At 28.8% G+C, this 19,317-nt stretch overlaps 1 protein-coding gene across 2 annotated transcripts; it reads right to left on the bottom strand.

Annotated features, from left to right (window-relative positions):
* Positions 1-8,433: 8,433 nt before the first annotated feature.
* On the bottom strand, positions 8,434-10,244 carry LOC114415241 (zinc-finger homeodomain protein 2-like). 2 transcript variants are annotated; one of them, XM_028379839.1, is made up of 2 exons: positions 9,247-10,238; positions 8,434-8,949 (listed from the first exon to the last, which is right to left on the bottom strand). In XM_028379839.1, exons 1-2 carry the CDS (start codon positions 10,058-10,060, stop codon positions 8,867-8,869), a joined length of 897 nt encoding a protein of 298 aa, XP_028235640.1. In that variant the 5' UTR covers positions 10,061-10,238; the 3' UTR covers positions 8,434-8,866. The 2 variants fall into 2 exon arrangements, with proteins under 2 accessions (XP_028235640.1, XP_028235641.1); XM_028379840.1 differs by lacking the exon at positions 8,434-8,949 and having other exon boundaries at positions 9,040-10,244.
* Between the last annotated feature and the right edge of the window lie 9,073 nt (positions 10,245-19,317).

The raw sequence follows: 19,317 nt of genomic DNA, 5'->3' as shown, positions 1-19,317 counted from the left end.
CCAGGTCCATCTTCAGTACTGTTTATGAGCTATTGTTTAGATAGAGTAGGTCATTTTGGCCCATTCTCTAAACTCAATTAATCAAAACCCAGAACGCTTGTCTCAATTATTAATTTTCAACAATCACAGTTCATTTGCTGTAAAAAAAAACAACACAATTCACAATCTAGTACAGGAAAAAAAATGTACTTATTACAACAAAAGTTGTAGCAATTTAAAGTAGTAAAATTTTTTTTCAATTGTTTGATGATTTTATGTGTATCCATAAATACTGAGATCAATATCTGCTATCAATCTAACTCTTTTAATAATGGAACTCTAAAGAGGAAATCATCTTTCTAACTTTTCAAGTATAAAACTAGTCTTGAACTCTTCTAGTCTATGTTTGGTGTATTTTGTCTCAAATGAATGCTTCCATTTATAATGTCAAAATGATATGAATTTGGGTCTTTTCTCAAATAAAAAAGAAAAAAAAATTATTTAAAATAATTTTATATCTCTTTATCTTTATAAAAATAATAATTGTCTCGTATCTTTTATTGTGAGAAGCTTCTTGATACAAGACAAAATAAATCACAATTACTCCCATGACTAATTACAATAATTAATCATGTGATCCTGATATGTATAGTAGAATTGAATATTATTCTTATTTTATGGATAGCTTTCACATTTTTTAAATAATACTCCCTTTTTACATTGGTGCTAGCAAAAAATATTTATTTGATTAAATTAAATTCTCTAATTTAATTATCAACACAAGTTTTACCTACACTAATCAATTATAGACACAGGTTTTTTGAAGTTTTACCTAAGTAGTTATAGGTAGAAGTCATTTTTAGTTTTACTAAATTTACCTATACCAAATAATGATAGGTACAAGTCGATAAGTTTTACGTGCATTAATTAGTTGTAGGTAGAAGTATTTTTCAATTTTACCTACACTAATTTATAACGGTAGGCAAAAGGAGTATGTAGGCATAGATAATTTTTCTTGTAGAATTATTTTCTTTTGCAAAGATTGCAACACTCGTTTATGTGTGGTCCTGCATTTTCAATATTAAACCAATAGTAAATTAATTAGGTAGACGTCTAACAACACTCCTTAACATTCAGATAGCATGAAGTAACATTTTTTACCTTTAAGAACCAATAAAAGAATAATAAAATATTTCCTTTTATCATTTATAGTTCAAGATTAACTCTAGAGTATATTATTATTATCAAATTCTAATAAGTTAGCACATTTAATCAATGAATGACTTCAAAAACTTTTTTCTTATTTCATTTAATTGTTTTGTTCAAAGTCTTTATTCTATCATGAAGCTTAAACCCATCACCTAGAGTTGGTGGATTCCTTCTTGATTAATCATTAATTCTACAAGTATTTAATCATATTCAATATTCATTCAACTAGTGTCTTAATGCATTAGGTATCCAAAATTAAAATATAACAAATAACTTGTTAATTACTATGATAATCTCAAGTCAAATGAAACAATTATATTTCTTCTTAAAAATTTCATATTGACATATCAAGGTAATATTAACTATTAAAATTTTTTAATTGAGTCAATTCAATAATAACATCCACATACATATCATCTATATATGCAATTTAATAAATAAAATTTATTAATCTTTATCCAATAAAGATCATTACATATATATTAATGTATCTGGATTATTGATGTCCAATTCAGAATAATCTTACAATAAAAAATAATTTAGATTAAAATTACAAATGACTTATTTCTCATTATTATAATATCTATCACAATAACAAGTCTCTAATTTTAATCAAGAACTTATCAAATTACCAATTTAATAAAATAATAAATATTATAATAAAATAAAAAATAATTCTTTACTAAAATTAATAACATGATAGATTTGATCTTGTAGTTAATTTCTACCATAAATGATAAAAGAAAATGCATGAATTAGGAAGAAATCATTCTCAAAATTCTCACCTATGAAATCATTATGTTTCCTTTGAAATTGGAATAAACCTGTTAATATTTTGTTATTATAGGTGCAGCCTTTTTCTATCTTAGCAAAGTCTAATAATTCTCAAAACTCATAAGAATAATACGAGCACAAAGAAATTCATGTAAGCTTCAGAGTATGCTCCACTTGGCCTGGCTGAACATATTGTTGGCATGCCCTAACGAGTTTAAGGTGAAAATGAATTATTTTATATATATGCCAAATTTTCTCATGACCTTATTTTATATAAAAGCTGTGTATGTGCTTGTACCCTCCGTTGTATTCCAACATATCATATTGCATTTTCATTTTTAAGCTTCTTCCTGCTATCGTATCGTATTTAAAGTTGAGAGATTGTGTATTCTCTCGATGAAGTATGGACACAGACCATTAAAGTCATTGTCCGACCGACCATTTACTCTGTTGTTAATCAACTCGTTGCCACAACCTAGAGGAGTTCAGTCTCATTCAAACCAATAACATGTCATCATAATAACCTCCTAGGGGAGCCATTTATAGGGATCTCAAGACAACCACCACGACAATTACGAAAAAAATCATCCCGAGAATATCGTGAATATACTCTAGACACGAAAGGGGATATAGTCCTGTTTATTTTTTGCCTAAGATGAATATAGAACACACATCAAATGCTTCTGGCTAGTTATGTCTTCCAAATCATAGGAAAAACATATATATAAAAACCGTGTCATCTTAACTTGACATTTACACGTTAAATAGGTAAAAAAAAAGAGAGTGAGAGAGATAACTATAAAATTTTCACAAGATAAAGTCAGTTAAAAAATTTACTCAAAATATTATTTTCGTTCAATATCAGAAACAAAAAAAATGCAGTTTTTATTTGACCAATACAAGTGTAGAATACAGGACTACCTTCATAAATATTAGTCAACTAACACTTCCATTTAATGCAAAGGCACCTAAACACGACAAATCAACGAAAGTAGGAGTAAGAGGTAAGGTTAAGACCTGTGTTAGTGTCTAATGTGTACAGTCTCGGTCGTTCCCCGACACAATATTCAGCTAGAGCTCCTTTCGTTGACTTCCACAGTCACATGTTTTGTTATGTTATTCGAATGCACCAGATTTGTAGTATTATTACCAAAGTAAGCTCAAGTTAAAGATGACAATGTAATAACTATTCATGACAAAAATAAGGAAATTGGAGCTCGGGTCAAATAAATTTTAGTTTGCTAGAGTTATTATGTGTTATGATGACAGCGAAAGTTCTTAGATCTTAGGCATGCAAATTACATTGCAAATTCTGAATTGGAATCCAATTTTCTGGTCAAGTGGATAATTATTTTTAATATGATCTGTACTGCTTCTACATATTGTTTACGGCCTAAGAATTTAAAAAGTTCTAGTTAATTAACTGGAAAATGTGAAGCGGAATACAATGCAAAACATTTTTTTCTCTCATTCATGAGCCAGGTCAAATATGAAAAACAAGTTAAGGAATATAAGGAATAGGTAAAAATAGTACCATAGTTTTTTTAATAAATTAGTGTGAATAAGTTAGATGGCAAGATCATCCCAACTTAGCAAATTGATGTCTGATGTGTTAGTGTCTAATGTGTATACAGTCTCGGTGTGAATTAGTGTCAAAGTTAAAAAGATGATAATTGATGTTTTCTTCAACTTTTAGATTGATAGATAAAAAAGAAAGTTTTCTTTCAAAAATTGATAGATAAAGAGAATGTTTTGATGAATATTGTTTCTTAAAACTGATTTATAAGCATCCAAAATGATAAAAAAAAAAACTATTGAAAACATTTATACTATTGGAATTATCGAAGTCTATAAAAATATATTTCTTAATAAAAACTACTATATAGATTAAGGTTAGAATACCCTAAGAAAAGTAATTAATTTCTCCTTCTCGTAAAAGTCGTTTATAATTTTTTAAGATATCATTTATTACTTTGGTATTTTATATACTCCGTATGATTATTTTTAGTATTTTTTAATATAATTGAGAAAATAAATTTTAATGTTATAGTAAAATTTTAAAATAACAAATATATAGGACATCTTTTTAAAATGACTGTTAAAAAATATATGACTTAAATATACTTTTTTGTTACATGTAGTTTCATGGATTTGTAATTTTAGTCCCTCAAAATTTAAAATTTTATTATATTATTATTTTGTTGTTAATTTTTTAACAAAAATGATTAACGTAACATATTAACGATGACATGATATTAATATGTTAAAATAATAGATAAATTAATATAAATACAACTGTGCGACATTAATATTGTTAATGTTATATAGATATATATTATTGTCTATGTATATTATTATTGTATATCACGTCAATCATTTTTGTTAAAAATTAACAATGGATTAATAATTAACCAAAATTATTAAAAACATAAAAAACTAAATATGTTATAAAGATCTTTGAAGGACCAACAAGTCAATTAAGTTATTCATTCATTAGCTAGATCGTCTAGATTCTTTGTTTGCCCGGAGTTCCTTAATCATTGTCTTACATGTATTGATTCTTTATTCCTGTTTGATTTAATATAATTATCATTCTTTAAAAAAAATGCATAAACGAAAAGTAGATTTAAGCCATAATACATTAAAAATTGATGTTAACATTTTCATGAAAAGATATATATATAGAGAGAGAGAGAGAGAGAGTAGTACTAATGTGGAGTAGCATGGAGTTAAGCATTTATTGTAGTTGCTCCTTTCCCCATACTGCTATCGTTAGAATTAATGCATGGTTCCGCATAGGGACGAACGCGTTATCCTTAATCTTGGTCTCCGCCACATTTTGGTCTTCATTCGGAAGCGCGTTTGTGAACTTGGAGTTCCTTCATCCTGGGATTTGTCTCGTGGTAGATTCAATGTATTTGCCTCTAATGTAATTAATACAATTATTTTCTCAGTGATCTTGCATACAACTTTAAAACGATACATGGCTGGTAAACAGGTAAAAGTTGTGGCAAAGGGGAGATGCTAATTAATTTAATTAATTGATTTATTTATTTTAGAAATAAAGATAACGACCTGCTTTCATTTACGTACGACTAATCAAATACCTTATCTGGGAGAGGCACCCCCATGGCCAGCACAGATCTATCACCGAATTTGTGCACCATTTTTATCATTTCTATAATAATATTTTACAATTCTTTTTATAACCAAACCCGTGAAGTGAGAGAGATATAGGTAAAGGAAAAAATAGAAAAGAAAAAGAAATGTATGTGATGGATATAGTTTAATATATTGACAATTAATTAGATACTACTCCGTGTTACCATATGTTTTTTAAAATTATTATTATAATTTTCAATAATATAACATTTTATAATTGATTGTATAAAATTATACATTTATGCTATCAGTATATTTTAATTAAAATTAAAATTAATAATATCATAAAAATAAAAATAGAGTATAAAAATCATATCTCTTAAATAAATGGTTAATTTGATATACTACTAGTAGTATCTACTTTGCTTAGAAGTTGATAATCTTGTGGGTGACACAAACATTACCAACTACGGTCACTTCAACGTGATATTAATTTCTGTGAATTAGTAATCATCTGAGAGATTAATTAATGTGATTCTTTAAGTAAAACAACCCCCTGTGCATTCTTATAAGACAGTAACAAATTTGTTTGCAAGTGTACATCAAGGCATCAAGTCTTGTCAATTTAACTCAATTGCTACTACTGTACTCAATTTAAACTTTAAAGGGGTGCCAGTAAAATTTGTTTGGGCTTTACAGATGGTAGTTAAATTGATTGAGCATTACACTTGGTAGTTTTGCCGACAGTTGCATGCCCTTGAATAAATCAAACTGCTAAGTTATAAAGGAAAAACAACAAGTACAGATGTCTTCGACGAGATATTTCATATATTTTATTAATTGAAATTTTATTTGGTTATTTGGTAAGTAATTTTTTTAAAAATAATTTTAGTAATTTTTAAAACCTAACTTAAAATAATATTTTTTAAAACCTTAATATTTAGTTTCTAATTTTATATATATTTTTTATCTTTAATATATTTATCAAATTTATTATTTATTTTTTAAAATAAATTATAATTTTATTATTATTTAATATAGAATAAGAGGTCATGGGTTTATTATAGTTTATTTTATTTTGTTATATTATGTTTTAAATATTTTATATTGCATTCTTAATTTAACAATTATATTATTTATTTTATTAATTTAGCATTATAAATCAAGATATTGATAATAATAGATGATAATTTTTTTATGTTACATTTTTTATCACTTATAATATTTAATCTATTATTTAAACACTATACTTTGTCTATTATTTTTTAAATAATTTTATATTTAATGATTTAATTTAACTATTACATTAATTAACATAATAAAAATATAATGTCTATTTAAGTGTATTTTCTTATATTATTTTAAATTTGATTAAAAATATTTTAAGAAATAATATAAGATTAATAGTAAAATATAAATATGTTTATTTTTATCATTTTACACTTTTCAATTAATTTTACTATACACTTATACTAAACAGTTGTAAACTTTTCATCTTCCAATTAGTAAATTGTTTTAAATAAAAGATGATCCGTATATTATTACTCAATTATAAATTATATTCGTCATTCTACTATATATAAGGTGAAATACATCAACTCGGGCATGGACATGTAGCTAGCTAGGAAAACTGTATAAAAAAACCTGATATAATTTTATTGTACTCAGCTTGCAATTTACTCAGTGAATAAAGATTCTTGTTGGTGTATCCTTCTATGATTTTGCTGTTTTTTTTTTTTTTTTACATACCCCAAAAGGAGATGTTCTGGTGCACTAAAAAGACTCGTATTCTTTAATAATTAAGACAAGATAATTTATAAAATCCCTTTACTAAATCAAATGAGGGCTCAAACTCTTTAACCCCCTTAGCGCTTAGCAATTGAGATTAAGAATAATTTATAAGCACTCTTCTCTCCTGACCAACTGGGATGTGCCTTTTAAAGATAAAACTGTGAGGCCTATACAAACGTTGAAGGTAAAACCCAAAATTCAGGTTCACTAAAGTGCTAAAGCAAACAACATCCAAAACCGAGGCCGCCATAAATTCTAAAGTGGACAAATATTTTAAGCGTGATCCTATCCATCACAATTTATAGGATGTATATTTCCGACTTTTTCTCAATTAAAATGTCTCATTTTGTTTTAAATAATTAATTTACGTCATTAACTATCTACTTTAGTTTTCAATTTTAATTTTATTATGATTGAAGAGTAAGTTATATTTTTTTTAAGAAAAAAGAGACTACTAACAAGATTTCTTGTCTCAAAACCATCCATTTTTTTATAAAAATATTATTAAAACAACTTTAATGTTATTTTAATAAATAATATTTTTAATTCTTTAATTAGTATTAGTATTATTAAAATATTAATTAAGAATACCATCTAAAAAATTATTGAGTATGGATTTTAACGAATTTGAATTGACCAATAAAATTCTAGATGAATTCATGAGGGAAAATAAATAAACTCATTTCTCAAATTTAAATAGATTAAAGATAAAAATGAACCCAAAAAAATGCGACAGTACACCAATCAAAACCTTAATCATATCCACACTCTGCATATTCAAAATACGAGGGAAAACTGCATTCTGAAAGGCCTTTATTATGCATAAAAGCATACCAGCAGGGAGTTTATATGCATATAAACTAAAAAGAAAAGGGAAATGAAAGAAAAAACGTACGGTAGTTCAGGTCATGTCTATATTACATAAAGAATATATGTAAGCTTTAATGCATTCTCAACTCTTCAACTGAAAAGATGATCGCGAACGTGCAATAGAAATGCTAACATTTATACAGGTACAGGAATTGAAGTTTCAGCGCCTAACAACGTTTGAAAATCAACCTAAATCTTTCCAATAGTTGTGTTTCAAAATCAGAAATCGTTGAACATAGTTAACGATAAAATTAAAGGAAAAAAAAGAAAAGAAATAACCAATAGTTAAGGAAAAGTAGATAGAGCAGCATTAACGTGGTGCAGTGTTATCAAAATCAGAAAAAGTCTGCATGTCTGATCTGCAACACTGTGATCTGCGACGCAACAGGCAAACAGTGTACCAGTTTGCCGCGTGAAACGCCCACTCATCATAGTTTTCGATTACTTTCTCGCTTTTTCACACATGCGAGAATGGAATTTAAATTACTACTATTTTCAAATGATAAATCTAACAAACACTCTTCTCGATTCTCATTAGAGATAAAAAGAAAATAATACTACTGCCAATGAAGCAGCAACAGCGACCAAACACATAAAGAGAAGAAATGAACTGAAAATCCGTAGAACAATTAATAATGGAGGACGCGTTACCTAGTCTTGAACAAAACCCGGAAACAACGTCAAAAGGAACATAAAATATGGGGAGGATTCAATCAGACCAAAAGAAAATGGTGTCACTTCAGTTACGGATCATGATGAATCTATTTGACTCATTAAATCTTTCAGGTCTAATGTGTCCAGAAGCAAAGAAATAGAAGAGGAGACATTAATATGAGAGAGACAAACGATAATAAAACTAAACTAGGGCGGTGTTAGGGAGGAAAAACAGGAAAGAAAGACGACAAATAATGCGAAGGAACACAGCAAAGTAGTAACATAAACAGCTTTGCACTTGCATTCCACTCACGTTAAATACAACTTTATGTTGGAATTTATTCTCTGTGCTCATCCGCATACTTCCATTGCGTACTCCCCCTCCTCGATCACCATCACCTGATGCTACTGATAAGATGAACATTTGCAAACCCTTCCATGAACTTCTGCCAACTTCAGTTCTTTCTCTTTATTTCGTTAATATCCCTCAGGAGAATTGAGAATTCTCAATTATTGTGGTGCTGTTCAAGTGATTCGATCCATTCCCAGCCGAATGTTGCTCAGAATTAGCTAGTAAATACACATAATAACCGAAAATCACCAACAACTAAAATCTCATCACATAATAATATCAAATGAAAGTAAACCAAAGGAGGAATATTGAGTAAGAATTAGCCCTAACTAGATCTCCATTAATTAGAATTCTAGATAACAAATGGTAAAATTGTTCCAATACTTGTTCTTTGCACACTCAATTAACTCTTACAAGTTATAATAACTCAACTCATCCTATTGAGACTAAAATCCATGACATAGACCTAAAAATTGAAAGAGATAGATTGAAGAATGGGAATTAGGGTTTCTTACCAAGAGTGTGTTTGTTATTGTGCATCCAAACCTTGAGTACATGTCTCTTGATGCAAGTTTCAGCGCAGAATTGTTCAACAGCAGCTTCGTCATGCTTCTGAATTCTCCACCCTAGCTTCTCCGCAAATGCCAGCATCTTATCCTTCTGCTCCTGCGTGAATTTTGTTCTAAACCTCTTCTTCGTTCCACTCCCGCTACCACCACCGCCACTAAAACCGCCACCACCGCCGCCGCCGCTGGAGCTGGGGTTTGACATGTCCTCTTCCTCCCTACTGAACACTCCTCCAGAAGCTAACGGTGGCAGAGCCAAGGGCCGGTGCTGCGACACCGGAGGTGTTACAAGGTGGTGGTGGAGATATCCGGCGGCGGAAGGTGGGGGCGCGCGGTGGTAGTAAGGGGAGAATTGGTGGTGGTACTGAGGGTGCAGAGGCTGAGGCTGTGGCTGCGAACGGTGCTGGTAAGGGCTGGTTTCGCCGTCGATCTCCTTGCGGTGGAAGTTGCGGTGGCAGTTACAGGCGGCGCAAATTACGGCTTCCAGCGTGCCTTCCTCTCCGGCAGCCAAGAACTCGCAGCATCCGTCGACGGCGTGGCCGCCGATGCTGACGGCATGGTTCTTCTGACATTCTCTGTATCTCACCGTCCCTTTGCGACCGGAATTCACGGTGGCCGCAACACCATCGCCGCCGCTAATTTTAGACCTCACCGCGGCGTTTCCCAGCGAGTCGTAACTCGCCGCCGCCGCCACTGAGAATCCCATTTCCTCCTCCTCCTCCTCCTCTTCTTGCTCTTGGTCCTCGTGCTCGTCAAATTCCATATGGCTCTCCACTTTTTCTAAAAATAAATGAATAAACAAATAAATAAATAAAATGAAATTTGTGTTTTATTTGGGTTTTGGTCCTTTGCTGTATTGCTTGCTTCAGATGGATGGGACTGCGAGAGAGAGGGGAGAGCTGAGTCAATTAAATGATGAAGTCATAAACCACCGCAAGGGATAATAAGATTGTCTATTTATTTTAATATTTTATGTTGATTCTAATAAAAAATGCTAATTAAATAAATTTAAGAGATATATATTTATTAGCATAATTAAATAAAGAAAAATTTGTTTGAACTCGGAGTTGAAGATAAGAGAGAGGAAGAGGATGTGGTCATCAATGACCCGTCTGCAGAAAAAGAGGTGTCTCACTCTGGAAAGCCTTTCAAATACATTAACATCTGCATCTTTCATGTTCAGACATTTACTTTTACTTTAACCCCCCTGTGTCCCGGTACTTTTTTATTTTATTTTAATCTTTTACTTTTTATAAAAATTAAAATACTCTTTCAATTCTATAAAACTTGATTGACTAATAATTATATGTACTATTCAACAATATATTAGACGTCAAACCGTTTGTATTAAATGTAAATCTTGATAAAAAAAATATTTTTTAAATATTGATGAATTTATTAGTTTGACTGTTAAAATGGGTGATATTAATGGAAGCATTTAAAATATGTGATTTAATGATAAAAATTTAATCATATTTAATTATGTTTATTTTTTAATATATTAAAGAATAATATAAAAATATATTTTTAGTCTCTCACCGCTGAATTTTTATTTTTAGTTCTCAAAGTTTCTTATCATCTAATTTAATTTCTGTATTTTATTAAAAACTTAATTTTAGTCATTTCTCGTAAAATATTTGCAAATGGCATTTACTTGATTAAAATAATGTGAAATTTTTTTAAGTTATTAATATGTCTTCCCAAACACATTGAATGGTAACTTTTAAGTTTTAACGACTTTATTTTTATTGTTATTCTTTTACCGTAATTTGTTTTGTTCTTGTATTTTTATTTTATTTTATTTGTTTCTCGAACATTATTTTTATGAATCTACATGAGTAAATGTAATTATCACTTATGATGAGAGATTAAAGTAATTTTTTTATAAAATATAATGACTAAATTGGATGATATGAATCTAGAAAGACTAAAAATAAACTTTCATAAAAATATAAAGACTAAAATTATATTTTTCTCACTAATAATTAATTTTGAATAAAATAAAATTAAAATAAAAAAGAAATTGATCTAGACAAAATAATAATCTAGTAATTAAGTTGAAGAAAGTTATTATAGAAAAGTTTATCAGAAATACAAATTTATCAACGGTACATTTATTGTCAAGGATTCCACTCTTATGTACTTCTTTCATTCCACTTTATATGACGACTAAAATTTTATCACAGATATTAAAAAATGAAATTTATATTTTAGATTGCATAAAATATACTACCTACTTGTCCTCCTCTTTTTATCTTAAAATGATTAACTTTTTCTTTGATTAATTATATTCTTTTTTATCATTTTACAACACAATTAATAACAGTTATTTCTAGTAAGGATATTCCATGAAAAATATTTAATACTTCACTGACTTTGTAAAATAATTTAAAATATTTCTTTTAAATGTCATGTAAAATGAAATAAAAATAATAATAAAAATTCGACCAAAAAAATAGAATAACAAAGAGAATGTTAAACACGTTTACCTAACTCTAACAGGTGTTACCAAAGTATATTATAAATAAACTCATTAAAAAAATGTAGTAGAAATTAACAAATGTTTCAAGAATATTAGTAAATAAATAAAATATTGCTGCTAGCATAAATATTATTTAATTATAAAAATTGCATAATTTTTTTTCTGAAGAGAAACATTAGTATAGTTAAAACTATAAAATGAAATATTTTAAATATTTACTAATACTATTAACTAATATTCTTTAAACAATTGTTAGGGGAAACTCTAGAAAAAGCTATGGAATGGAACGGTGCTTGAAGAATTAACAGTAGAAGTGAGAGGACCCATAAACTTAGGACACCGACTTGTCATCGGAAAAATTAATCTGTCGGCACTTATGGGAGCTGCCTACGTGCCCTGCTCTTCCGACATGACATGATGTCACTTACCTGTCACCATTCTCTTTTCTCTTTGTTAAATAAAATCCTAACCAGTCTACAGTTTAAAATATTAACGGTAAAACATTATATAAAAAAAAAGTATTATGAATACAGTTTTACGTTTTTCTAATATTATTTTACGGTATTTATTAATTATAATTGATATACGTAAAGCACTTGTTCTTAAGTTTATTATTAATATGTTAAAAAAAATGAGAGAAGATAACAACTGCGCACATTGATTGGCTAAGCAAGGAGCTTTGAAAGACAATTCCTTTACTGCTTTATTCTTGTCTTACAGCTAGCTATTAGGTCTAAGTTGATAGTTGATGCCCTTGGGTGTTTTTCCTAAGGCATAGCTATTAGCTAGTGTTTCCCTTCTATTGATCTACTGCATAACAAAACAGTCAATATATATAATTTGTTATCCCAATACAATTAGTTTACCATCAGGAGCAAGAATCTCATAACAACATAATATGTTTTTTCTCCTCATTAATTCGATTTCTAAAGAACATGAACATTATTAATAATCATATCAACAAATCTATAATCTCTCTTTACTGGTTTACCGTTACAAACAAGAGTATAAATTCTCTCCAACACTAATTAGTTTCCGGGATGAGAGAAATATATATAAAACTTAAAAGAGTGAAGTATGTTAGTTTTTTAAACACTTGACTCTTTTGCGTGTATTTCTCTCCCACTATAATTGTTCAGCATTGGCGAGGATACAAACCCCATAAACAATGAGCGAATAAAAAATGTTGTAGATACTAAATATAACATGTAAAATGGAAAAAAAAAAAAAAAAAGCCGTTGCCCCCAGGACTTGTAAAATACATTATATCATATCTTTGTTTTTTAACTATTATTCTAAATCTATGTTAAAATTATAATATAATTTTTTTCATGTAGTGAATACTTTTTAGTTAAATTCATTATAAATAATTTTTTTATGTAGTGAATACTTTTTAGTTAAATTCATTATAAATAATTTTTTTTATTTAAACTTATATATATAATTCGTCTTAAAACTAAGAAAGTAACTTCTGGTAAAAAAAACATCTTCCTATTTTATTTTATTGTTAGTAAAATATATTCCAAAATATATATATACACAATAATTAATCTATATCAAATCTAATAGTCAAACTAAGTCTCAAGTATTTTTTTTATCATATTATGGATATTTTTAATAATTCAAAATTATGTTGTGTGGAAAATAAATTAGTATAACAAATGCAATTATCATATTTATAAATTTATATTTTTTTTTCTTGAATCTCTTTCTTTTTTTTACCTCTAAGGTCGAAAAATAAGAGATACAAGTGATGCAACTAAGTACATTAACTGCTATCACTTACAAGTTATTAGTGATGGTGGAAGAGGCAGATTGGAAAGGCCATAAGTGATTCCTTCTCAACCAAAAGAAGGGTTTTTTTTTTTTTTCCTATTCGTAATTGTACTTGTGTCACTCTCATGTCAGCTGGCTGGAAACCACCTTTCACATCCAACAACACAAGAGACGACATCGTTCCACACGCACGCCCTCGGCCTGCAATAATCTCAACTCCTTATCCTTTTTCTGTCAATTTGAATCTCATTCCTGCGTGGCATCACTCACTGCACTAGTCTTTTTATCTTATTTTATCTTTTGTTCCACAAAATCTTGTTTGAACTTTTGAAATGTTCCTGTTACTTATTATTTTCTTCAATTTCTTTCAGTAATTTTTATTTTTTTTTAATTTCAGATAACATTGTTTGAATTTCTAAGTCCATTTAGTAACATTTTGGTATTTTTAAATTTTATATAACTAAATGTGCAATACTTTATTTACAGTTTTATAGAAATAGTATTATAATTTTTTTAAGAATTAAATTTCTAAAAAAATACATTATAAAAACGTACCTTTTTTAACGTTAAAAACAGAGATTCTTTAAATCTGGGACAAATGTCCAAAGTCACAACAGACAAAGCTAACACAGTTTGGGGTCTCTTCAATCTAGTCCTGGTTTGGATTGGAGCATTCAAATTTGGATAGTTTATGAGTTACAGTATATTATTACCAATTCTATGGGTTTCTGGGACATTCTAAAGCCAATAAAAATAATTATTAGTTACAATCTGTCACTATATGTGAGACCTAAAGTTCTACCTATTGTGAGAAAATTGGCTACTTCATGGCAATATTTATGTTTCAACTTTAATTTGATGGAATGACATTAATTTCTAAGACAAAGAAGATAATAAGTCTCAGACCGAGAACCTCTGCAATAGCTACATCTTCAAAACAGTCAACGATCCAATAGACTGTAGCCTGCAACGCAATTTCTTCGTGGTTTCTTACAACAAAAATGACTGTAAGACATCTAACAACCTATTTAACATATATGAAAGAAAGAGGGAAAAAAAAAAGAGAGGAAGAAATATAATTAGTCTAACAATTAAGTTAAATGATGTGATAAAAAAAAGATAAAAATAAATAAATGAGCACTAATGAAGTGGATAAAATAACAAGGTGTTCAAATATTCTTCTTCTTATAATTACGCCAACTCTTTGATCATTGTCAACAACTTCAGCAACATCAGTGTTAACTTCATACAAGTCATGTTTTGGAGGACCCTGACATATGTGAATCTGGTTGGGAAAATATAATATTGAGATTCTAATAAACAATTAATTTATTGATTCACAAAAGCTTTCGAATTGGAATGTTCTTTCCTTCTGAAAGGTACCGATAAATGTTTATAAGGAAATAATAGTGAATAGCAAGAGAGAGAGAGAGAGAGACGAGGGTCATTGTTCTTGGGATAGCTAGTATTGTATTCAATATATTGGGTCAACCGTGCACAAGAGTATCACAAATATACTACGTATTGATTTAGTGTAGCTTAGTCATAAGATTTGCCACAAATTAGCTACATTTCATTTGCCATCTTAATTGTTCTAATAACTGCCATGAAATTCTACGTAAGGGTGCCTGTCGTGTTGTTTAATTTCATTTTTATAAAACAATTTAAATCAAACATAAAAATAATATATGATTTGATTTGAATATAATATTAAATTCGAATTAAATCATTCTAATCTTTTATCATTTTATTTTGGATCATTATGGTGATTAAAAAAATCAATTTATTTTTGTGACTTTAAAAAAAACTAGTGCATGTTTGATTTATTTTTTAAAAATAATTTTGACCAGTGTTTATATGAAAGATTTCTTAAAAAATAATCATTTTTAAAATAGACTAAAACAAATATGCCATTATAAAAAAAATTATTACTTTATTACTTTTGGGGGGAAAAGATGGACTAAGGTCGAAGGTGAAGAAAAGCAAACACTGGTCCAGTAGTTCACACGGATAAGGAATGTTTTGTTGGGCTTTCTCTTCCATTTCCATCTATATTTTCTTTTCATCACGCAGAAAGAATGTATTTTTTTAATCGACTACATATATTTTCTACATAAAATAATTTTGTACGAGGTGAAGAAGCCTTTTTTTTCGTGTGGAAATAAATTATGTCAAGAAAATAAAGTCAATTTTGGACACAATAAAATAAATATACTAATTTTATTTTTAATTAAACTAACATTCTATCTTAATGAATGTCACTTAATAATTACTAATATAATTCTGATTTTAATTAAGAAAATATTTATAACAATGTTGTGTTTAAATTTTATCATAAAATAAATAATGGGACATCGACGTTGACAAGACGATAAAAGAGGTTGTAGCCAGGCTATGGCGAAGGAGCGTCTGAGCTTCATTTCTATACTTTATGGCAGCCTTTTACTTTCTTCCGTCTCTAATGCAAGAATTGTTCCTTTTTTTTACAAGCAAGAACTGTTCCTTTTATATATAATATATACTATAATATAGTTTTCCACTAAAACTGTTATGTCATTTGTGTGTTAATGCAAAAAATATTAGAGATTTTCATATGCTAATAAAAGAATTTTTACAACATTACAATTAGAATTGTGTAATTTATAATCATATCCCATTTTCATAATAGTTTTAATATTCTAATTGAGATAGCACTAGAAAATAATGACATTACTTTTCGTGCTGTGTTAGTTATATCAAAAAATGAGTTTCAGTTTTATCTACCATCGATGTTAATATTTTATACTGATGATCAATTAAAAATTACTCTCTAAATTTTTTGTACTTAAGTTCATTACTAAAACGATATAATATATAAGTTTTATTTCTCTAAAAATAATACATAAAAAATTGTTTTTTTCTCTCTGAAATTGTGTGTTTTTTTTACCTCCATTAACAACGAAAATATGATTCCTTTGATAACCAATACAACGGAATCATATTTCTGGTAGAAAAGTATTTTTGGAATATTGGAAAATTGTACCCACATGGACGGTGAATATAGCAATGAGTGCGGTAGGCATAGCAACTTCGGATAATTTTTCTAATTGGAGCCCAGAACAATATACCCAAACCTAGTTACTCCTCCTAGGTCTCAGCCTCAGCTCATAATTGAGGCTCATGCTATTTACACCTATATCTTCTAAGTACCCCCTTTCTACCTCCCAACTACCCATTACACCTTTTTCCCTTAAAGATGTACACCCCTTTTACTTTCCAAAAATATATTTCTGGAATTAAATGTACCTATTCCAGAAATATATGGTATAGTTGTTCCAAAAAGATAGTTTCGATAATAATATATCATACCTTAATCAAAGTATTTAAGAGTTGTTGAGAGTTGAGGCCTAAATTGTTAACATAAACTCAGATTAGAAAATGAACGAACACACTTAAAGGGAACAACTATCATCAAAAGCTTTGCTTTACAATTAAAGTGTATAATAGATGAAGTTAATCAAGAATATACCTTGAACAGGAGTATTACATGAAGGAAAATATAAAATATTGTATGTTAACACAATATCATATAATGAATATATTGTGAAGATGATTTAAAATTAAGGTTTAAAGAATAATAAAGATAAAATGAAATAAGATTTTAGATAAAATTTAAAGAACTTTAATGATAGAATAAAAATAAAACTAACAAACATGAATATATGATAAGTATCTTATCAATGTTTTTTTTTTGTATTTCCCATCAACGATCTTAGTTGGTAAGTGATATTTTATTTAAAAAAACATATACTTATTTTGGAAGTATATCTCTAGAACAAGTATATTTAATTTTGGAAATACATTTTCAGAAAACAAAATGGGTGTTAGGTAGTTGTGAGGTAGATGGGGGGAGGGGGGATACGGTAGTGTACTTAGCCAAAAAGAGAAGTAAATAGCAAGAACCATAATTGATGAATCTTACCAAAATAAATAATTTTTTGGTCCAGGTGAGTTGTCCATACGATGAGATAAATAATTTAATTAAATACTTATCTAATATTTGATATTTATACTATTTTATATTTTTAATATAAAAATAAAAAACAATATAGTAAAACATAACATGGGATATTCAGAATTTTGAAACTTATGAAAAAAAACTAATAAACTTAAAATATATTAAAATGATAAGATGTAATTTAAAATGTAAAATAAACTAGTTCCATACATACATGTTTATATAAGTTCAAATAGTATTATAATACTGTAAAAAAAAAAGTATTATAATTACTCGTGCGCAACAACAAAAACAACAGCCTTATCACGTGGACTACATAGTTGGACCATATATCATTTGATTCAACCAAAGATCAAATTCTTAAAGATTATTTAACATGAGATTGAGACCATGCAATCAAATAACGTATGTTTGATAAATTTATTAAATTTGATAATAATTATTTTAAATGTTAGACTTTGAGAACAATTATTTTTCAATTTTCTCTGACATTGTCTTTTGTATTCTCTCTCCTTTTTCATATGGCCAAGGCCAATGTAATTTACTTTACTGTCATATAAATACTTGTTAAATAAAAAAAAAAAATATCGGTTTAAAGTTACCACTCATGGTGGTTTTTTCAAGGGATGAAAATTTTCTATAATAGAAACTTTGAGAGATCTCGTTCTTTATGTTATTTTTTATGAGAAAAAATATATTAAGAGTGGTTACTTGTTTAAATTTTATTTGATAAAGAAATTTACCAAGGAATCAAGGTAAGGTTTGGTATCTAATAAATACATATTTGAATTCTTACTCATTTCTTTAGAGGAGATACATATAAGTAATTTTTGAGTTCAAAGGCTTTTTGTGCTTGGATTTGGGCACCTCCCAAACCGCAGGAATAACAGCACTGCAAACCCCTGCATGATATCCCCAAGCTGTCGAAATAATGGCAAATTTTCCCATCTGGGGTAGTTTTAGAAACTATTTCCCCAGATGGGGTCGTTTCTAAAATATTTGTAACATGGGGCATTTTTTTACGTGCATGGAAAACCCAAACCGCCATTGGCAATGGCGAGTTTGGTGTCAGTGAGCAACCCGCCACAACCAATGGCGATATGACCGTGCAGAGCCTAAGTCGCCAGTCCTAATGGCGATATGCAGAAGCAACTGGGAACCGCCAGTCAAACTGGCGAGTTCCAACAGCTGAGGGTGCACCAGTAGCCTGCCATGGCAGTGAAGTTCAGAGCGCGTCAGTCAAGGCCAAATCGCCAATGGTAATGGCGATTTGCCTTGCCCATGGATCGCCAACATGGCTGGCGGGTTGCTCCTAAATATTGCTTCTTCCATTATAAAAGCTCAGTCCGAGAGTGCACCAGCTACACTTCCTGCCTTTGCTTCCATTGGCCCTTCCATTGCTTTGCTTCCATTGCTGTCCTATTTTCTTCATAAGTTTCTCAGTGCGTTGTTGTTATTTTGGTAAGTGATTCTTAAGTTTATAACTCTAGTTGATAGGTCAATGTCAATATTATTTAAGTTAGGTTTTAAAAATAATATATTATTAGTTATGTTATATATATTTAGATATATGTTAGGTTAGTTATAGTTAAATTGATATATATTATTTTCTTTAATTATAGTGGTATATTATGATTTAAGTTAGGTTCTTATGATTTGCACGTTATATATATAGATATATGTTAGGTTAATTATGTTACAAATTTGAGTTGGTATATTATGATTTGTAGGTTAGTTGTATTGGATTTATTAATATGATTTTGTT

Source organism: Glycine soja, chromosome 6 (assembly GCF_004193775.1).
Source record: "Glycine soja cultivar W05 chromosome 6, ASM419377v2, whole genome shotgun sequence".
Lineage (NCBI taxonomy): Eukaryota > Viridiplantae > Streptophyta > Magnoliopsida > Fabales > Fabaceae > Glycine > Glycine soja.
This window is presented reverse-complemented; position numbering and strand designations above follow the sequence as displayed.

What these genes read in the sequence shown, in the direction of transcription:
- LOC114415241 (XM_028379839.1), bottom strand. Translation starts at nt 10,060, where the DNA reads ATGGAATTTGACGAGCACGAGGACCAAGAGCAAGAAGAGGAGGAGGAG. An exon ending in CAATAACAAACACACTCTTG is followed by an intron (nt 8,950 to 9,246) that starts GTAAGAAACCCT and finishes TGTATTTACTAG; the next exon opens with CTAATTCTGAGCAACATTCG.